Source organism: Panthera leo, chromosome B1, assembly GCF_018350215.1.
Source record: "Panthera leo isolate Ple1 chromosome B1, P.leo_Ple1_pat1.1, whole genome shotgun sequence".
Classification (NCBI taxonomy): Eukaryota; Metazoa; Chordata; class Mammalia; order Carnivora; family Felidae; genus Panthera; species Panthera leo.
The window spans coordinates 81,766,529-81,786,713 of NC_056682.1; the positions used below are offsets into that span (position 1 = coordinate 81,766,529).

At 34.9% G+C, this 20,185-nt stretch overlaps 1 protein-coding gene across 1 annotated transcript in view; it reads right to left on the minus strand.

Moving 5' to 3' along the window:
* ABCE1 (ATP binding cassette subfamily E member 1) overlaps positions 1-20,185 on the minus strand; it is a 32,545-nt gene that overhangs the window by 3,058 nt on the left and 9,302 nt on the right. Inside the window, exons 4-17 of the mRNA XM_042935397.1 lie at positions 18,459-18,556; positions 17,340-17,457; positions 16,596-16,733; positions 16,384-16,453; positions 16,041-16,137; positions 15,050-15,139; positions 9,291-9,412; positions 6,387-6,608; positions 5,347-5,406; positions 5,194-5,252; positions 2,656-2,766; positions 2,429-2,571; positions 2,178-2,300; positions 421-532 (exon numbers count right to left, since the gene is read on the minus strand). Of these exons, the coding sequence (XP_042791331.1) occupies positions 421-532; positions 2,178-2,300; positions 2,429-2,571; positions 2,656-2,766; positions 5,194-5,252; positions 5,347-5,406; positions 6,387-6,608; positions 9,291-9,412; positions 15,050-15,139; positions 16,041-16,137; positions 16,384-16,453; positions 16,596-16,733; positions 17,340-17,457; positions 18,459-18,556 (1,563 nt within the window). The remainder of the gene's footprint in view (positions 1-420; positions 533-2,177; positions 2,301-2,428; positions 2,572-2,655; positions 2,767-5,193; positions 5,253-5,346; positions 5,407-6,386; positions 6,609-9,290; positions 9,413-15,049; positions 15,140-16,040; positions 16,138-16,383; positions 16,454-16,595; positions 16,734-17,339; positions 17,458-18,458; positions 18,557-20,185) is intronic.

The following is a 20,185-nucleotide window of genomic DNA, read 5'->3' on the forward strand; positions in this document are numbered from 1 at the left end:
AAAATGTTTTTCCATTGTGTAGAATTTTATGCTCATTGAAGACGTTTGCTCGGATTCTTAAAATATTTTAATCAGGTGTTGCTCTCGTGCTCTTGAAAAATAGATAAGAGAAACCGGTCATTTGTAAAAACTCTGTATCAACAGTGAATTAGTGTAATCTTTCTGAAGACGTTAAAAAGGCAAGTAAACTCAACACAGACAGTACAACAGTGGGTACAACTCGAGATAACAGGTCTGAGTCCATGTAGCAATAGCAACTATATCAGAATTACTGCCTACCAGACTATTAGATGAGAAAAATATGAATCAGAATTAATGAAATGGCAAAATTTTTTCATGAAAGTCTTCCAATTTGAAACATGCCTTTCAATGATTTATAATGAGAAATTAGCCACGATTTAAGATAGTTTTTCTACATACCTTAATTGAATTGAGTTTGTTTATTCTTGGCCTATAGTTGTTTGGATCTCTTCTGAATGTAATTTCAAGCTGAGACAAAAACTTATTCATGCCAGCCAAAAGAGTTTGAGGACTAGAGGAAAAATAAGATCAACTGTGATTAAAATTCATCCCACCAAAGTTAACTACTTTTTGGGATTGAAGAGTATTCATATTAAGCATCACTGTTTTAATTCCTTAATCATATCTGGATAATAGTATATAATTATAGCATATTATAAGTTAATTCTATGTTCAGAAGTGTCTTTCCTTGGAGTACTTAGTTTGGCTATAATATTTTGTGCAAAACAGACCCAGTTTGACCTGTGTTTCTCATCTGGAAAAAGAAACATTTAAGATGGACGTTACTACTATAGAAAAACAAAAGATCATTAATTAGGAGATTACAGAATTTCAAATCTGACATTTATAGGAGATAAGAGAATTTAACAGAAAAGGTAAAGTTCACATCAGAAATTTGGCACTGGAGGGAGTATGTACAGCACAATAGATTTTACTTGTACCTCCTTATTCCATTTCTATGCATCATTCACCTTTTTTTACCCAAATTAGTTCTTAAAAATTTTTTTTTTTTTTTAACGTTTATTTATTTTTTTGAGACAGAGAGAGACAGAGCATGAACGGGGGAGGGGCAGAGAGAGAGGGAGACACAGAACCGGAAGCAGGCTCCAGGCTCTGAGCCATCAGCCCAGACAGAGCCTGACGCGGGGCTCGAACTCACGGACCGCGAGATCGTGACCTGAGCCGAAGTCGGACGCTTAACCGACTGAGCCACCCAGGCGCCCCCCAAATTAGTTCTTAAATCACACTAAATTGCATCATACTTGTGAAACACTTTAATAAGCATTTTTTGTAAATACAGATGATGGTTATTTAAATAAGCTTTACAGAGTCTATGAAACTGCCCTGTCAAAGAAATATGGAATTCCCAATTGATGAACAAATTAAAATGAAAAGAAATTCTGGGAAGAAGCTCAGTAAAGTACTTTTATTTTTTGGATGAATTATTCAAATAGCAACTCCTTTCCTCCCTAAAATCAGAGAACATAATGGAATCACACGAAATTGCTCTTTTTATAGGTAAAAAATGGCTGAATGTCAGTAATTTCATACGGTTCAACTTAAGAGGGTTTTAGCACTAAGACATTCCTCATAAACTGATTTCAATGTGAGACTTCTCTAAATTACAAGAGCTCTAAATCAGGACAATAAGGAAAAATTAGAGGAAAAAAAAGGAGAAAAGGTAAAATCATTTTGACCCTGCTATAGATCAATACCAGATATTTGGGGTCCACTGTGAGCATTACCACTAGCAGTGTAAGTTGGGCAAATCATATAACCTTGTTTCCTTAACTGCTGTATGCAAAAACATCTATAGTTTTCAGGGAATTACTTGCAAAATCAAAATCCTAGTATGTTTTGAAAATCCAAATAATGAAGCAGACAAAAGTTAACTTTCAAGAAAAGCTGAGCAGCCCAGAGCTCTGCATGCTTATTCCCTAGGGTCAGGAGTTCTAAACTATATAGTCTGAGCACTTCCATCCAGTATTCAATATGAATAATCCTGGGAGTCACAGAATCATTCTTAGAATTTCTGGCTACTTCTTTAAAAATTAAAATGGTATGATTAATGTTTATAAGCTTCTTGGAAAATTCTGAGTAATACTTTTCTAACAGAACTTATAACTAGGCTTGAATATTTCAGAAAACAGTTGTACCTGTTTGCGACTGTGTTCTTAGATGGAATACCATCAAAGACGATGACTCGATCTGCTAGATAGGTGGCCATAATGAAGTCGTGTTCCACAACAAAGGCTGTCTTCTTAGCATGAAGTATGAAACTAAAATACATGATTTTGAACATGTTTCCAGTTTTACATGATCAAATATTCAAATGTGTATTAAGTAAGCACCGTTGTATGCCAGTGCACATTAACTAAAAGTAATACTCTTAGTGGCAGGACATTACCGTTTGACAACTCGAGCTGCCATCAATCTTTGCTCAGAATCCAAATATGCAGATGGTTCATCAATTAAATAGACATCAGCCGGTTTGCCCAAACAAAGAGCTAAAGCTACTCGCTGCAGTTCACCACCAGATAACGTCTGCACCTATTTGGAGAAAAAAAGTTTAGCAAACCACGCAGAGACACCCAAAGCTTAAAATAATAACATAACAAAAATCAAAATACATACTTCTTGATCGATGATGTTTTCAATTTGCAGAGGCTTCATCACATCAGTCACAAACTGTGGATGAGTGTACGCATCTCTTATTTTTTCATGTAGTAACTGTCGAACACTTCCCTGTTTTTAGTGAAAAAAGTATTGGAATTTTCAGTACAGAACTCCTCTATGTATCTTCACCAAGTTAAGCTCCAGAGCAAAAGTATATCAATTTACTACCCACAGATATGATAGTATTATGCTTCTCCATCGTCTATGGCGTGTCCTAAAATTATTAGAAACCCATCATGTCCAACAAGTAAAAACAATCTTAAAATCTAAGAGTAGTAAACAATGACTGTTTCAAGAAAGAAATCATTTGATAGGGCGTGTGGGTGTCCCAGTCAGGTAAACGTCTGACTCTTGGTTTTCGGCTCAGGTTATGATCTCACGGTTCGAGGGTTTCAGCCCTGTGGTCAGGCTCCGTGCTGTTAAGCAGGCTGTTAGCACGGAGCCTGCTTGGGATTCTCTGTCTCCCTCTTTGCCCCTCCCCTGCTTGCTCTTGATCTTTAAATAAATAAATAGTAAAAAAAAAAAAAAAAAGAAAAAGTTTAGAAAGTTTAAGAAATCATTTGAGAATAGGAATAATGCTCAAGGTCAGTGTTGGTATCAAGTACCCTTAGGCAATCAGCAAGATAAGACAAAATGCATAATACAATAGGGATGATTTCTAAAGATGTCATGTGCTTGTTATTTAAGGAGAGGGCCGAGTCTGAGAACTTAAAAGCTAAGCTTACACAAAGTACCAACGATAAAAATTTTTTTAAGTATTTATTTTTGAGAGCGCGAGTGTGAGCAGGGGAGGGGCAGAGAAAAAGGGAGAGAGAATCCCAAGCAGGCTCTGTATTGTCAGTGTGGAGCCCAACGTGGGGCTCAAACTCACGAACCGTGAGACATGACCTGAGCCAAAATCAAGAGTTGGACTAAGCTACCCAGGTGACCCCAATGATAAAACTTTTAGTGTAAATCTAAGCAATCTCAAATAGGCCTAACAAAGTGAAGGCTGAGGTCCTGAGTGCAAATACCATAGTTAAGAAGTTCACTACAATACTTGCAGAACCAAAGGTTAACTTTGTTTTCAAGGTTCAGATTTTAAAATTTATCAGTATTTTTTTTTATGACCAAATAACATTCAATTTCATGGATATAGCACATTGTGTTTATCCATTTACAACTGACAGACATTGTGGTTGTTTTCCACTTTTTGGCTATTATGAATACATTTGTGTGCAAATTTTTGTGTTGAGATAGGTCTTCATTTCTCCTGGGTATGTATTTAGGAGTGGAAATGTTGGTTCATATGTAACTATGTTTAATCGTAAGAACAACAAACAAACAAACAAACAAAAAAATCCTAAGAACTGCCAGGTGTTTTTTTTTTTAAAGTGGCTCTACCATTTTACATTCCCATCAGCAATGTATGGTGTTCCAATTTCTCCACATCTTCACCAAAACTTGTTACTATCTTTTTGAGTCATCCTAGTGGGTGTGCAATATCTCACTGTAGTTTTGATTTGCATTTCCCTAATGACTAATGGTACTGAGCATCTTTTCAGGTGCTTATTTGGCCATTTGAATATTTTCTTTGAAAAAATGTCTATTCAGGGGTGCCTGGGTGGCTCAGTTGGTTGACTTTTTTTTTTTTTTTTTGAGAGAGAGAGGGACAGGAGGAGAGAGGGAGAGAGAGAGAGAGAGAGAGAGAGAGAGAGAGAGAGAGAGAGAATCTTAAGCATGTTCCATACTCAGTGCAGAGCTGACATGGGGCTCGATCCCACGACCCTGGGATAATGACTTGAGCTGAAATCAAGAGTTGGATGCTCAACCAACTGAGCCATCTGGGTGCCCCAAGCGTTTAACTCTTTTTTTTTTTTTTTTTAAATGTTTATTTACTTTTGAGACAGAGGGCGAGTGAGGGAGGGGCAGAGAGAGAGGGAGACACAGGATCCGAAACTGGCTCCAGGCTCTAAGCTGGAAGCACAGAACCTGATGCAGGGCTCGAACCCACGAAGCGTGAGATCATGACCTGAGCTGAAGTCGGACACTCATCCGACTGAGCCACCCAGGCGCCCCACCAAGCATCTGACTCTTGATCTCAGCTCAAGGATTGATCTCAGCTCAGGGATTGATCTCAGGATTGACTGCACTGGCTTCATGCTGGGCATGGAGCCTACTTTAAAAAAAAAAAAAAAAAAAAGTCTATTCAAATCCTTTGTTTTTAAACTGAGTTGTAACAGTTCTTTATGTATATTCTGGATATGAGTCTGGATATGAGTATTATTAGATAAATGATTTGCAAATGTATTTGCCCATCTTGTAGGTGGCCTTTTATTTTCTTGCTAGTGTTATGTGGAAATGAATCAATGACTTATGTCTTAATTCTTTCTTTAGCCGCTTTCGGTAAAACACAGAAATTTGGAGAAGAATTTTGATACAGTGAAAGATTAAAGCTATAGGTGTGTGTGTGCATAAACTTTCCTTTAATAACCAAATAACAGAATAATAACTCACAGTTGATTTGGGACTGATTTTCTGTGGCTTATAACTGACATTGAGAACTGGTACTTCTCCTGCAAAATAATGCAAATAAAGACACTGAAAATTACCCATATCTTCAAAGTTTCCTATGTGAGAAAGAGTAAAAACACAACAATGCAACAGTACCTCCTTCATCAGGCTTAAGTCTTCCAGCAAGCATTCTGATAAATGTGGTTTTACCAGTACCTGCCAACACAATATATACAACAGACTTGTAAGATGCTTCATGTTTACTTAAAGTAAAACATTATGTACACTACTGGATTTTAATTGGGAAATTAGTTTTAAAGGTATAAACTGACACTACTCAATTCTGAAGCCTAAACAAAAATACTTGAAACTTTCATGATATGCTTCTGAAGTATCATTCGAAACTAATTAGAGGAATATAGACTAATAAATCTTATTAGTAACCATTACAAGTTTTGGGCTACTTTTTAAAAGACTTTTTTAGCTTAAATACCAATACAACTTATTGTTAAGGAATGTAATATTGTTATGATTGATACCATGATGTGAAAGTCCATTTGCATAAAACGCAACCCGGTTCAAAATTCTTCCATTACCTAAAGACTGAAATACATGGCAAAATCGTCGTAGAAAACTTCTCTTCTATAGACTTATAAGCTCTAAGTATACAATTCAAATCTTTTTTTTTCAATCTTGAAAGCATTACCAGACATTTGGTACTCGAATTCAACTCATAGCCCTATTTATGACAGTAATCTAAAATTGAAAATTCAGGTAATAACAACTATTTACAAAGGTAGACTAGCCTGAATTTAAAATAATAAAAGCTCAAATGGAGGAATTCAAGAAAAAATCTTAAACTAGATTCCTTCTGAATTACATTATTTTATCCTTTCCTTCCTCATCTGTTTCTAAGATGAATAAATCCCCTAATAATTTATACACAGAAAAACTAGCTTGGAAAAGTATCTTATTTTCACTAAAAGTTATGGAACAAAATATATGAACTATAAACTTGATTGGATGGCAATGACATTAAATCATACAACGTTATAAAATGTGAACTACACTGAGAAATGTATGGATTCAGTCTAGCTCCCACTTACAACTGAGTCAAAATTTTTCATGGAGTAGCTGAAACGAAGTAACTGGATAAACAACAGACTTCCAAATATCACAAAATAAGGAAAACTTACCATTCTCCCCCAGCATCACCATGATTTCAGAATCTGTAAACTCTCCAGCTACAATTGCTAGCTCAAACTCTCCCATTTTCTTCTTCATTCCAGGATATTTATACATACACATCTTTTTAACTTCTTCTTCATTTGCTGTCTCAGCCACTTTAAAAACAAGTGATGCATCTCTGAATCTCAAGTTTTCTGTTGGAACGTAGCCATCCAAAAAAATGTTTATGCCTGTTGGAAAGTCAATGACAAAAGATTAGTGAAGGTCATTTAAAGACTAATCTTTTCCACAGCAAGAAATTATCATATAAAACCCAAAATCCTAGGCTCTCCTGGGAGCAATCGAAGCACAGATTTCAAATATCTGTGAATGTGTGGTAACATGCAGTGACAAAAGGGTGTCTTATGTATTTGATACAAGTTTAAAAAACTTAAGCATTTATATACAAAGAATATCTTTTCACTAATGATGTGATTTTTATATAAGATTTTCTTCCCCATCAGGTTTTGTGCAAAAGAATATGGTGCCGTTTCTGTTTTTTTTTAAATCAAAACTTGTGATCTTTCTCAAAAAATGACAAGTAAAAAATGGGAGTATTTTCATAGACTGACATAAAATAATACAGTCTGGAGAATAATTTTTTAAATAAACAAGTTATGAATATGCATTTTCACATGAGATCTAGATACCATAAGCTGAAGTTCTAAAATATTGCATATTTTCAGATTAATTTTCCAGGTTTGCAACACATTTATAATAATGAACTTCATTTAACATTTTTTTGGCTTCACTGTACAAAAATATACACCATTATCTAAACATTTTTTAGTGACTGAAAGAAAACTAACATATTGTGCACGAGAATCCCTCCATATTAAAACTGTGATGATGTGCAATGGCAGACACAGAAATGAAAAAGTGGATTACATGGGAAAAATGCGAAGATCTATTTTCAGTGATTCCTATATTTAAGATAAGAGAAAGATAGTAGCTCAAGTCTGGAAGGTCTCGAAAGAAAGCTTGAGGATGTTATTCATCTCATCTGGAACTCAGAGCCCTATCTGGGAGACAGACTACAGCCTCTGCCTAGAACACAGGTGTTCAATATTTGCTGAAAGTAAATTCATCCTGCCAAAACTAGTATTTTTTGATCTTAAAACTATTTAAAAATTATAAATGTGAGGTTAAAAAAATTAAAACCAAAAGTTAGAAAGGAACTTAGACTTGACGGAAACCTTAGTAGCCACTGATTCCAAATGCCTAATTTATCAGGTAAGGAAATGGAAGACTCAGAAAATTGTGTGCAAAGAGACATTAAAAAACCAGCCTTTCCATTTCTACTGTAAAACTTGTCAATCTAAAACTGAGTCTAAGCTATAACTGTCTTTAGAGCTCAAAGAGAGCTTTTACATTATGTATGACATTAATTTCAGTATATTAAAAGAAAGCAGAAAGAAGGAAAGTTTATTAGAATTGTTTTAACAAACAAGGCACATTAAAAGCTTCAGCAGGAACCATTTCTTAAATGGAATAGCTTTTGGGGCACCTGGGTGGCTCAGTCAGTTAAGCATCCGACTCTTGGTTTTGGCTCAGGTCATGATCTCATGGTTTGTGAGATCGAGCCCGGCATCTGGCTCTGTACTGACAGTGCGGAGCCTGCTTGGGATTCTGTCTCTCCCTCTCTCTCTGCCCCTCCCTGGCTCGCTCTCTCTGAAAACAAAACAAACAACTTAAAAAAAAAAAGGCATAGCTTTTAGACAAGGCATTTATAACTACAATTGTGAAGAGTGAATGCCAGGAACCTACCTCATTATCAATGCAATTCTGGACCTATTACAAGGTATAGAATAGATAATAAATACTTGCTAATTGAGGAGAATAAAAAATTAATAACTTTCTGATATCATCTCTTAAGACTATTGGAAAGAAAATTAAGCAATCTCACAAATTTTTTCCTGAACATATGCATCTGTTTATCTCAAAGGTACAAGCAGATAAGTACTTACGTATCTCAAAAATTATTTTTGAAGAGATTGTTTTAAAAAGGAGCCTGCCTAACCTAGGCATCTACATACAAGACTACATGAATAATTATTCTTATGAAATAGGAATTTTTTCAAACTATGAACTAGGTAGTCTTTTTGTCAGCTGAAGGCACAGCTGAAAAGATGAAATATAAAGAAAAGAGGAGAAAGAAATCAGTGGTAGGAAATGGCAAAGAAATTAAAAAGAAAAAGGCATACTAGGTGGAGAATGCACTGATATTTGTTTCAGGAGCCACTTAGTGGTAGGTTAGTTTTTAGTTTTGTCTAACTTGCTTAGGTGGAGAAGAGACACGGAAAAGAGACACCAGAGAGTCCCTCTTTCCTGACAGTAGAAGGAATAAATGAAAATAGGCTTACTAAGCTATTTTATTAGGCTTTTAGTTACTCATTAAACTATATGACACTATCTTGTTTTAATTTAATACACTTACTATCTTATTAGACTTCTAGACAGTCTTAAGTTCTACAAACTTAAGACACAGATTACAGAAAAATTTGAAAAATGGGAACAAGATGAGCACTAATTAAGAGTTTCACTACTGGTTTTGGCCTTTCAAAGATAAAGCTGAAGATGATAAATACTAGAAGTTGTAGAAGCCAAAATATAATAAAAACTTTTAAGATAGCAAACAGTGAAACTGATACAGCATTTCTACCCATTGCAATAGAAAATTCTCCAAAAAGGAAGTTTTGAATAACAAACAATGTATATAACCTTATATATACATTGTTGAGTGATTAACTTCCATTAAGACTGGAGTTTTGGATAAATATTAGAGCAACATGTAACTGCTGAATATCAACAATACATTTTCTAAGCATTAGAGTGAAATAATACAGCATTGTGGAAATAGTTTTTCAAGTTACCTTCTCTTACACTAAAAGGCATAGTGACAACACCGTAAGCACTTGGTACGCCATATAAACAGCAGATGAAGTCAGAGAGATAGTCTAATACACTTAGATCATGCTCCACCACAATGATATATCTGCAAGTCAATACAGATTTTTATTTTTAAATGTAACATAACATATAAAATAAAATTATATTTAATTACAATTTAAACTCTTACACAGAACAGTATAAATTCCAGGAAAACAGATATGTTAAAAAATTTAAATGTAAAGACCATACTAAACCAAAGCCGTAAGACATTAAATAAGACTCTATCAGTCTTCCTATTTCAAATTGTTTTCCTAAACTAAAAAAAAAGTATGAAACAGTCTATGGAGACATGAAATAAGTGTGTTTTGCCAAAAAACCCCCACATTTTTAAATAAACTTTACAAAGACACAATTACAATAGATTTAAATCTGACGTAGCTTAAACTGTTTATTATGCTGTTCATCTTGCACGTTAATAAGCCCTTACAGTTGTCCTGTCCCATCTGTTAGCTGTGGTAGGGGAATACAGAGAATATGACAGAATGCTTAACCTGAGAACTTCCAAGTTAGCTGGGGAAGACAAGGAATAGACATGAAACATTACCACAAAAACCCGAAAAAACAAAAAAAAACTACACAGCCACGCATTTTCTCTAGATATAAAATCCAGTGAAGGCCAAGGAAATAGGTTAGTGTGTACTGGAGCACTCTGTAAGTGGGACAGTATCTGACATGACTTTTGAAGTGGTAAGAAAAAAGTATTGCTAGCATACAAACTATCAGGCAAAGAATGGTCATGACACTTCTATGCAGCACTTTATTCCTATTCAAGTTAGTTCAAAATGTTAAAAAAGCAATGTCCTACAGACACTTCAAATTCCAACTTATGTTTCCTGTACAAATAAAAAATTCTCCATATTTATATTAATGCAATCATCATTCTCATAAGATAGGACTAACCTTATTCCTAATATACTGTTTAAATTGTCAAGTCTGTCAACTCTTTCTCAACGATGTCTTGTGCATTTATTTCATCCTTTTCTTTTTTCTAAATTCTAGTTCAGGCTCTCACATTTCTTTCAACATTTCTATAAACTTTTAACAAACCTCACTCTTTTCAGGTTCCCAGATATGGCTCTCAGTTGCAAATAAAACAAATTAATGTCCTAAGACTTTGTTTCAAAACTCTCCAAAACTTCAGCTATTATTTTTCCCCATGTACATATAAGGCACACTGAAAAATGGATCTTTCATTGTTTCCTGAATCCACTTTTCCACTTCTGTGTGTCTAAGAGTTATTCCTTCTCCTGAATGTTCTCCTGTCTAAATTCTCACCTGCTGAAATCTTACTCAATCCTTTAAGGTCCATCACAAATCCTACCTTCTGTAGGGTCCCCTTGATATTATGCAAATGAGCTTTCTTTCCCCAACTCTTGACCCCCTGTAACTCTGAACGGATATTTGGATTTTTATTTTTTATTATTTTTATTTATTTCTTATTTAGGACCTCGACAACTTGTCCCTAAATTGTGTGAAGTCAGACTATATAATACATTTTAGCACCTCTATGATTTTTAGTCTTGTGCTATGTACCAAAGAGATGTTTAATAAAGTTGTTGGGTAATGAAGAATTTTGGACTTATGCTAATTGGCAATGGGGCAAAATGGTTAGGTTCTTAAATAACATTGTCCAGTAAAACTTTCTATGGTTATGAAAATATTCTCTATGTACAGCATGTGGAATGTGGGTAGACTGATTGAAGGAATGAATTTTTAATTTCAATTAAAACAGTAACATGGCTAGAATGTATAGCACAGTTCTAGAATAAAGAGAACGGTAAGAAAAAACATCATTTCGGAAAGATTAATCTGTCAAGAAGAAAGAACCACTGGCTTTTTTTTAGGAAACTCCCATAGCAATCTAGGTATCAGAGAGTAAAAGGAATGAAAAAGAAAATGGGGGCATGTTTAATTATGAAAAGAAAATATTAAGAGCAAATGTTTACTCCACATTGGTAGTAAGAAGCATCAGTAAAAATGGCAAATCAGCCAAGTGAGCCAGTACTCATCCTGCCTTGGTGTTTTTTTGGCAATGTTCCATTATCTGGACTGTCTACTTCTTACCATTAAAACCTTCTAGACACCATGTAAGGCAGCATAGTATTACCTAGTGGCTTTAAAAAAATTTTTTTTTTAAGTTTATTTAGAGAGAGAGAGCACAGAGCCCGTTGTGGGGCTTGAACCCACGAAACCGAAACCTGAGAGATCTGAGCTGAAACCAAGAGTCAGATGCTTAACCGACTGAGCCACACAGGCGCCCATCTAGTGGCTTTTAATTTGCTTTGAAAAGAAGGAAAAAAACCATGTCATACATTCTGCTATCCCTACTTTTAAATGGAGCTTATGAAGAAGTCCAAAATGTAAGAAAGAATTAAGTGAGCCAGCCACTCTATTTCCTAACGGTTTGGAAAGAAACAAATCTGTAGCATAATGAGAAATTTATGCTGTGAAACTCCTACAATTAATTTTGGATTACAGTTGGGTTTTTTTTGTTTTTGTTTTTTTTTACACTTGGTTTTTAATTTAACTGAAGATGTTCTTAGAGGACAAATTCTAAAAAAATCTCATGCATTTAGCGTCCTTTCTCCAATCCATCCTCTATTTCTTGGTTTTGTTTTTTTTAAGGATAGGATAAGAAATCTTTTTATAGCATTACAGACTGAACACTGCCTTGACACATCACAGAATTTCAGAATCCAAAGAATGTGAAAATGTCTAAATAATTTTCTTTACTTTGTCAATCTAATTTGTTTTGACATGTTATCCACATTACAATTACAGTTACTGCCCTCTCAAAATAGAAGACTGTAATGATTTGCCTGAACATTTGTATATTAATGTCATCTGGTTGTAAATTACGTATCTTTTTAGTTCTCCTTTTTATTATGGTTAGGACATTATTTGATATTTTAAAAAATTATGTGTGAAAGTAGGTATGAGCTATGACTTTCATAATAAATAAATATAAAAATATTTCATAAAAGGGCTAAGGTTGAAAACTACTGACTTGATTACTTGTATGTTCTTTTCTTTACCAGACTGATAAATCCTTGAATACCGGGACTGTATCTTATATTCTTATATTCCTCAAAGAGCCTATCATAATACCCAGGCCTATGTATGATGTGAAAATTATAGCTACTATTTGGCTCAATTTAGATTATTTCTTTATCACTGATTCTAAGTTTCACTTCAAAGTATGTATACGGATCATTTGCTCCTTGAATCTAGAGAGTCAAATTTTTCAATTCTGAAAAATTCTCAGACACGATCTTTTTCATGGCTTCATTTTTCAAACTCCTATTCAGATATATGTAAACAGTCCTTTTCATTCCATTCTCTAACCCTCCTTTCTGAACTCAATCTGAGTTCAATCTCATTCTCTGTTGTATTCTGGTAATTTGCACAGATCAACCTTTTAGGTTTCTAACACTCTTTTCTGTTATCTCTAACCTGTCTAATATATACAGTGAGGTTTTTTTTTTTTTTGATTTTTTTAAATGTTTACTCATTTTTGAGAGAAAGCACATGAGTGGGGGTAGAGACAGAGAGCAGGAGAGGCAGAGAGAGAGGGGTCAGAGAGGATCCAAAGTGGGCTCTGCACTGACAGCAGTGAGCCTGATGCAGGGCTCAAACTCACAAACCACAAGATCGTGACCTCAGTTGAAGTCCAATGCTCATATGACTGAGCCACCCAGGCGCCCCAGTGAGTTTTTGGTTTTTTTTTAAAGATTTTATTTTTGGGGCACCTGGGTGGCTCAGTGAGTTGAGCGTCTGACTTTGGCTCAGTTTACAATCTCACCATTTGTGGGTTTGAGCCCCGCATTGGGCTCTGCTGACAGCTCAGAGCCTGGAGCCTGCCTTGGAATCTCTCTTTCTCTCAAAAATAAATAAACATTAAAACATTTTTTTAAAGATTTTATTTTTAAGTAATCTCTACACCCAACATGGGGCTGGAACTTACAACCCTGAGATACAGTTGCATGCTCCACCGACTGAGCCAGCCAGGTGCCTCTGTCCATTGAGTTTTTTATGTCACAGCTATACTTTCAATTTCTAAATCTGGGTTTTTTGAACATTTACCTATTGCCTTTTTCTGGTACCAGATTCTTAGGGTTTTGTATCCTTTTTTATGTTTGTATTTTATTATTTTTTTTAAAGTTTATTTATTTTGAGAGTGTGAGAGACAGCATGCACGTGCAGGAGGAGGGTTAGAGGCAGAGACAGAAGGAGAGAGAATTCTAAGCAGGCTCCGTGCTGTCAGTGCAAAGCCTGACGCAGGGCTCAAACTCACAAACTGTGAGATTATGACTTCAGCGGAGATCAAGATTCAGACACTTAACCGACTGAGCCACTCGGGGGCACCTGTGGGGTGTATTTTAGATACAACTATTTTATAGTTTTGAGAATGTCACCTGACCTCCTTGAAGGTCTAATCCTGTTGTCTGTTGTGTCTACTGCCTCCTTTGCAGATGCTTTCCTCTTAATCATTTATAGCCCTGGATTTTAGCTTATGAGTCTTTACTTGTAGGAATCCTGTGACCAGGGTTGAAGGCATATCCCTGCAAAGTGATTTTATATTTGCTTCTGCTAGGTACCATAGGACAGGACTAAAGATTCTGAGACCCTCTTTTTATGTTACTTTCTCACTGTGAAGAAGATTATCCCGATTATCTAAATTTCAATTCCACATCCATGTGAGCTGCTGGTCCATGCATATATTTGAAGGGGAGCCATCCATACATTTCAAGGAGCGAGATCTACGCTTCCTTGATATCTTCACATCTTTACCTTTTTGCTGAGAAAGCAGTTCTTTTGAGAGTCCTGACATTTTATATGTGATAATCTAATACAACGCTTTGCTTCCTGTTCACAAGTGGTTGTTAAAATCCAAGACCTTACTGCAGATGAGCAACACCCCTCAGGAAAGCCATACTAGTCTCTTCTTTGTAATTTATAGTTCTTTCTTTGGTTTTTGATCCCTACGGATTTCTCTTGCATTCTGTAATATCAGCTGGAGATTAAATTAGTCATTAATGAGAGGCACAAAAAATACTACACAGAAAAAAATCCCACAGCTTTGCCATGTAGTAAATTTGTAACCTAGAACAAATAACTACCTTATCTGACCTTAATCTTCCTCATCTACAAAATGGGAATACTACCAAAGAGTCTAACACACAAGATTGCTATGAGGCTCAAATGAGAGAATGGATTTAAAAACTGAAAATTACAAAAGTATCGCATAACTACAGGGTGCTGTGATTACTTAACAGGTTATTAAGAAACTATGGAATTCAGTAAGACCCTAAATAACCACAGTTACTGTGGTGATCCTTATAATGCTGTAAATTTTGTGTGTTTGAGTGACATATTCATTTGAGAATCTGGTAAAAGCTAAGAATCTGCCTCCCAGAAATCCGTACACAGATGCCAGAACTTTCAAATCATTCCAAAGTATTCCTACGCTCTCTGGAGACAGGCATTAAATAGCAGGTAGTAAATAAGTCTTGCATAAAGAACATCTGTTCTAGATAGAGGAAGGTAAATACCAGTGGTGGCTCTAAATAACTGATAGAAAACATACATACATATGACATTGATGGCCCCAGTGTTTAATCTTTAGAAATCTGTATAACTCCCCAAACAAAATAAGACAGACACACCAATCTATACTCACCTATCTGGATTTATGAGAGATCGTATAGTGATAGCAGCCTTTAAACGCTGCTTGACATCTAGGTAACTAGAAGGTTCATCAAACATGAAACTATGAGAAAGAAAAGCAAACACAATGATTTGTAAGACAAATAGGATATAATTCTATCTTACATGATATTTTAAAGCTCTGTAATATAGTTTCTGATTTAACAACAACCATACTCTCTTACACCAATGAGGAGTCCACTGCGTAAGAGTAAGAACTTTTGTATTCTGTTCAGAAGTAGAAAGAAAAAAAATTGCAAAAGCAGGGCTGCATTATCAAGCCTGGGGAGAGACTCTCTGATTAAGCTAATGTACAAAGTGTTACTGCCTCATGAAAAAATATTCTGATAAAGTCTGAAGTAATTCAGACAGCTTTGCTCTTGATTAAAGTCCATTGCATTAAAGCAAATGAGTTTTTGAAAAGGAGGGCACCGCACAGAATTATAGAACACTTTGTGGAAAAGGGCTAGCCTGCACTGGATGTCAGAGTAGGAATGTAGAAAAAGGTGGGAGCAATATATCTGGGAAAAGAGAGGCACTAGAAGGTAGGAAGGAAACTCCTTCTTCCCTTTTCTCTCTCACATGACATGCCACCCTGATTTAGGGTAATCTAAAAGACCTGTTTTACTTGAGGTATTTAAAAACCTTGCTGGCCTGGTTGGAGAGCTTAAGTTTAAAAAAATATCCTTTTATGTACAGAGTTTATGTAATATGCAACTGATCATATTAAACAGCACTGTAACCCATAAATTGTGAAGTACTTATCTAAATAAATGAGTTACTCTCCCCCTTTGGGAATAACAGGGAATGGCAATGCATGCATAAATGTTTCAACATCTTAGCTCAAAAGCAGAACCTTAGATACTATTTCTGTTAACTTCTCTCAAAAGCAATGCCTTAATAGTATTACAAATAAAAACTCTAAAATAAAGATTAAGACGTACAAAATTTGCAAAGCAACCTACATATCAGCCTTCTGTATGCAAACGACAGCACAAGCAAATCTCTGCAACTCTCCTCCTGAAAGATCTTCAACATTTCGTTCTTTTAGATGGGTTAAATCTACAAAGAATATAGAGGCATTGTGTTCAATGTTGTTAAGTTTTCTTTTACCTCTTCTAGGCAAAATGTATATATCGCACATCATTCTGGGTATGAATGATATTTCAGTTGAAAACTGTTAATGTAAAAAGTGAATACAACAATTCCTAGAGATTTTCCCCTGTATTTCAGTAATCCATATAAGTATCTATCTTTATGAGTTAAGTTCAGGGCCTATTACAGCATGAACACAAAACAAACTCTTACCAAGCTGTTGACATACAATTGCTTGTGTCTTTGTTTCATCCTTTCGGTCCAAAATAGATCCCACTGTCCCCTATCATAATATATCAGAAATAGTTACTACTATTTTCCTTCAATATTAAAAAGTTACAAAGCAAAACAAGTTTAGTCTGATACATATTTTATACCTCCACAAATATCTAAAATACATAAATTCCTCCTAAAGAGCAACTGACCTTTGCAGCCTTGGGAATCTGGTCTACATACTGAGGTTTGATAATGGCTTTTAGGTCATCTTCTAGAATCTTGGTAAAGTAATTCTGCAATTCGGATCCACGGAAGTAAGTCAAAATTTCTTGCCAATCAGGTGGATCCTAGAAATACAATTATCTGAATTTAATAATACATAATAATGCAAAAAGGAGGACTATTACACAGTTGACTCCTGAACAACATGGATGAATTTTTTTTGATAACTATAATCAAGTACCATAAATCTATTTTCTCTTCCTTATGACTTACTTAATATTGATAACATCTTCTTTTCTCTAGCTTGCTTTACCTTAAGATTATCGTATATAATACACGTACAAGATAGGTAACTGTTTATGTTACTGGTGTAAGGCTTCTGGTCAACCAAAGGGTATTAACAGTTAAGTTTTGGGGAGTCAAAAGTCATATACAGATTTTCGACTGTGTGTGGAGGGGGGTCATGACCCCTAACCCTCGCGTTGTTCAAGGGTCAACTGTATATCCAAATAGAAGCCTTCTGGCTTTTAAAACTTCATTAACAGTTTAAGAAAGTTCATATTTATCAGTAGCATTAACAGATCTTAATTAAAAAGGAGTTTCATCTATATATTATTTCTCAGCATTAATGAATGATACTGAAAATAAGAACATTAAAAAAATTACATCCTTTCCTTCAAAGTCTCACAAAACTGACCTAAGTATTCATTTTCATAAAGTAGTATACATACATCATACTTTCCAAGGTTTGGCTTTTGCTTTCCTGCTAAAATTTTTAGAGCAGTTGACTTTCCAATTCCATTAGTTCCAACTAATCCTAAAACTTCACCTGGACGAGGGATAGGCAACCTGTCATTAGGTATACAAAAATGGATAAATAAATAAAACTAGGATTTAGGTAGAAAAAGCTACATAATACCATAATCATGTATTTTAATGCACTTGCACTCCACACACATCCATTAATAAGCTAAGAGATATATGCCAGATATTATTGGCTATTAGAAAAAAAAACAGCCAAAAGTAACTTAAACTGTTAATTGTTAGAAATGCATCCATGACCAATATTACTCTAAATTTTATTTTCAATTTTCATTCATGTCCATTCTAAAGTAATTCTCCTTTACATATAAAGCTCAGTTTTAATGTATAACCAAATGCTCTGATACAAAATTAAATAGCAGGTGCAACCTCACACTGTCTTTTTTTTTTTTTTTTTTTTTTGTCCTGCCATTTACTTACAAGGAGAATAGTGCCACATCAACCAGAAATACTCCACTTCATTCTCCCTGCTGCAGTAGGCTCTTTAAAGCTGGCAGGTTGAGAAATACCTTTTTATTAGTTAAATCTAGACTCTCAGATTCAGAATAACAGTGTTTAGCAGATTAAAAACCTCAAAGCACTCCTGTGATTTAACAATATATGTTTAAGTTCAGAGTAATAGTCTCTGTAGAGGAGATTAGTAAATAAAGAAAATAGAAAACAAGTTCCTTAAAAGTTATTTTGGGGATATGAGTATTATTAATAACAGTAATTCTCAACCTCACTTGTATATCAGAATCACCTGGGAGCTTTTTCAACTTATTGAGGTCTAGATTCAATATCTAGAGATATCATGTAATTCAACTGGGCTGAAACCTAGGCATTAGTTTTTTTTAAAAAAAAACCCAAGTAATTCTAATGTTAGCCAGAATGAAACACTGACATATACAGTACGATTCTATACATTATAATTTTGCATTTCTCTTTAGTGGATGGTTAATACTTCTTCCCATTTTTATCATTCTCTGAAAATTTCAAATGTATTTTACTCTTGATCAAAGTAGAAGAATGTTGACTTGAAAATATACCTGTGAAGTTTGAAGGCATTGGCACAATATCGATGTGTTGTTTCTTTTTCCAAATTGCTTGGTAAATTGACAATTGATAAGGCGCCAAAGGGACATTTCTGTTATTTAAAGTAAAGAATTTTGTGTTAATTTCTAGAAATGTACATATGACTAAAACGGATAGATTAAGAATTTTTTATAAACATCTTCCAAATGGGGGAATTACGGGGTACCTGACTAATTCAGTCAGAAGAGCATGTGGCTCTTGTTCTCAGAGTTAAGTTCAAGCCCCACACTGGGTGTAGAGATTACCAAAAAAAAAAAAAAAAAAAACCAAAAACCCCAAGTGTGGGACTTCCACAAGATGTAAAATACTGCTTCATTTAAATATCTACTTAAAAAATGAAAGTTAAATTCCTTGAAGGCAAGAATCATTTTAACTAATTTTGTATCTCCGTTAGTGACTGGCATATTTCTAGATTTTAATACTTAATGAAAAGCCTTACAAAAATTGAGGGCTATTTGTGTGGGTGTTTTAACATTAGATACGGCTAAGAGGCAAGATAAAACATGTTTATTGAGTATATCATTCCATATTCAGTTGACAGAGATGCTTTCTCACTACCTCCTTCTTCCTGTCTTTGTATGCTTTTTTTTTGTACTTTGTAAAGTCCTTTAAGGTCTTTATGGTTAATGTTTAGTCAGATTTAAGGTTAAGTCCTTTCCAGATGGTACTTATTTCGGTCTATTTACATCCCACCAACAGCTAGCATAGTATCTGCACAGAGCAAGCATTAATGTCTTTCCATTGTGGTTTTTAACCGTCCCATATCAAACAGATGCTTTATATTGCAACTGAGTAAATTCACATTAAAAAAAAGTTTACTTATAGAAAAACTCGAAGAAAAGTTCATTATCAATCAAATAAAAATCCAAGGAATAAGAATGGCAAGAACTGGAAGATCATTTAAGAGCATCAATAGGACTACAAACATTGCTCAGACAACTATAAAGATACATTCAAAGAATATAACCTCAGATTAGATATCTGTTTAGCAGAACTGTTCAAAGAGTTGAGGGGATCAATTCAAAAATCTTTGTATGTAAAGATTTCAGTGAATTCTCAGTAAGTTTAAGAACACAGAAAATTAAAAAACAAAAACTCTTATATTCTAACAAAGTAATTACCACCTTCTAACCAAAACCATTATTTCTTTTAAAAAATATACATATATATATTTATTTTAATTTAGAGACAGAGAGTGTATAAGCAGGAGAGAGGGGCATTGACAGAAGGAAAGAGAATCTCTTTTTTTTTTTTTTAAAGTTTATTTATTTTGAGAGCGAGTGGGGAAAGGCAGAGAGAGAAGGAGAGAGAATCCCAAGCAGGCTCCATACTGTCAGCACAGAGCCCAATGTGGGGCCTGAACTCGAGAACCATGAGATCATGACCTGAGTCGAAACCAAGAGTTGAACGTTTAACCAACTGAGCCACCCAGGCACCCTAAGACAGAGAATCTTAAGCAGGCTCCATGTGGGGCTTGGTCCTGCGACCCTGTGATCGTGACCTGAACTGATATCAAGAGTCAGACATTTAACCAACTGAGCCACCCAGGCACCCCCAAACTACTAATTCTGTATACAATATAGTTTTCTGCCAATAGAGTTACCTCCATTTACAGAATTTTCTGTTATTCCACCAATGTACATAAAATGGTTATAGGCTGTAAGTAATATAAACATCTGTT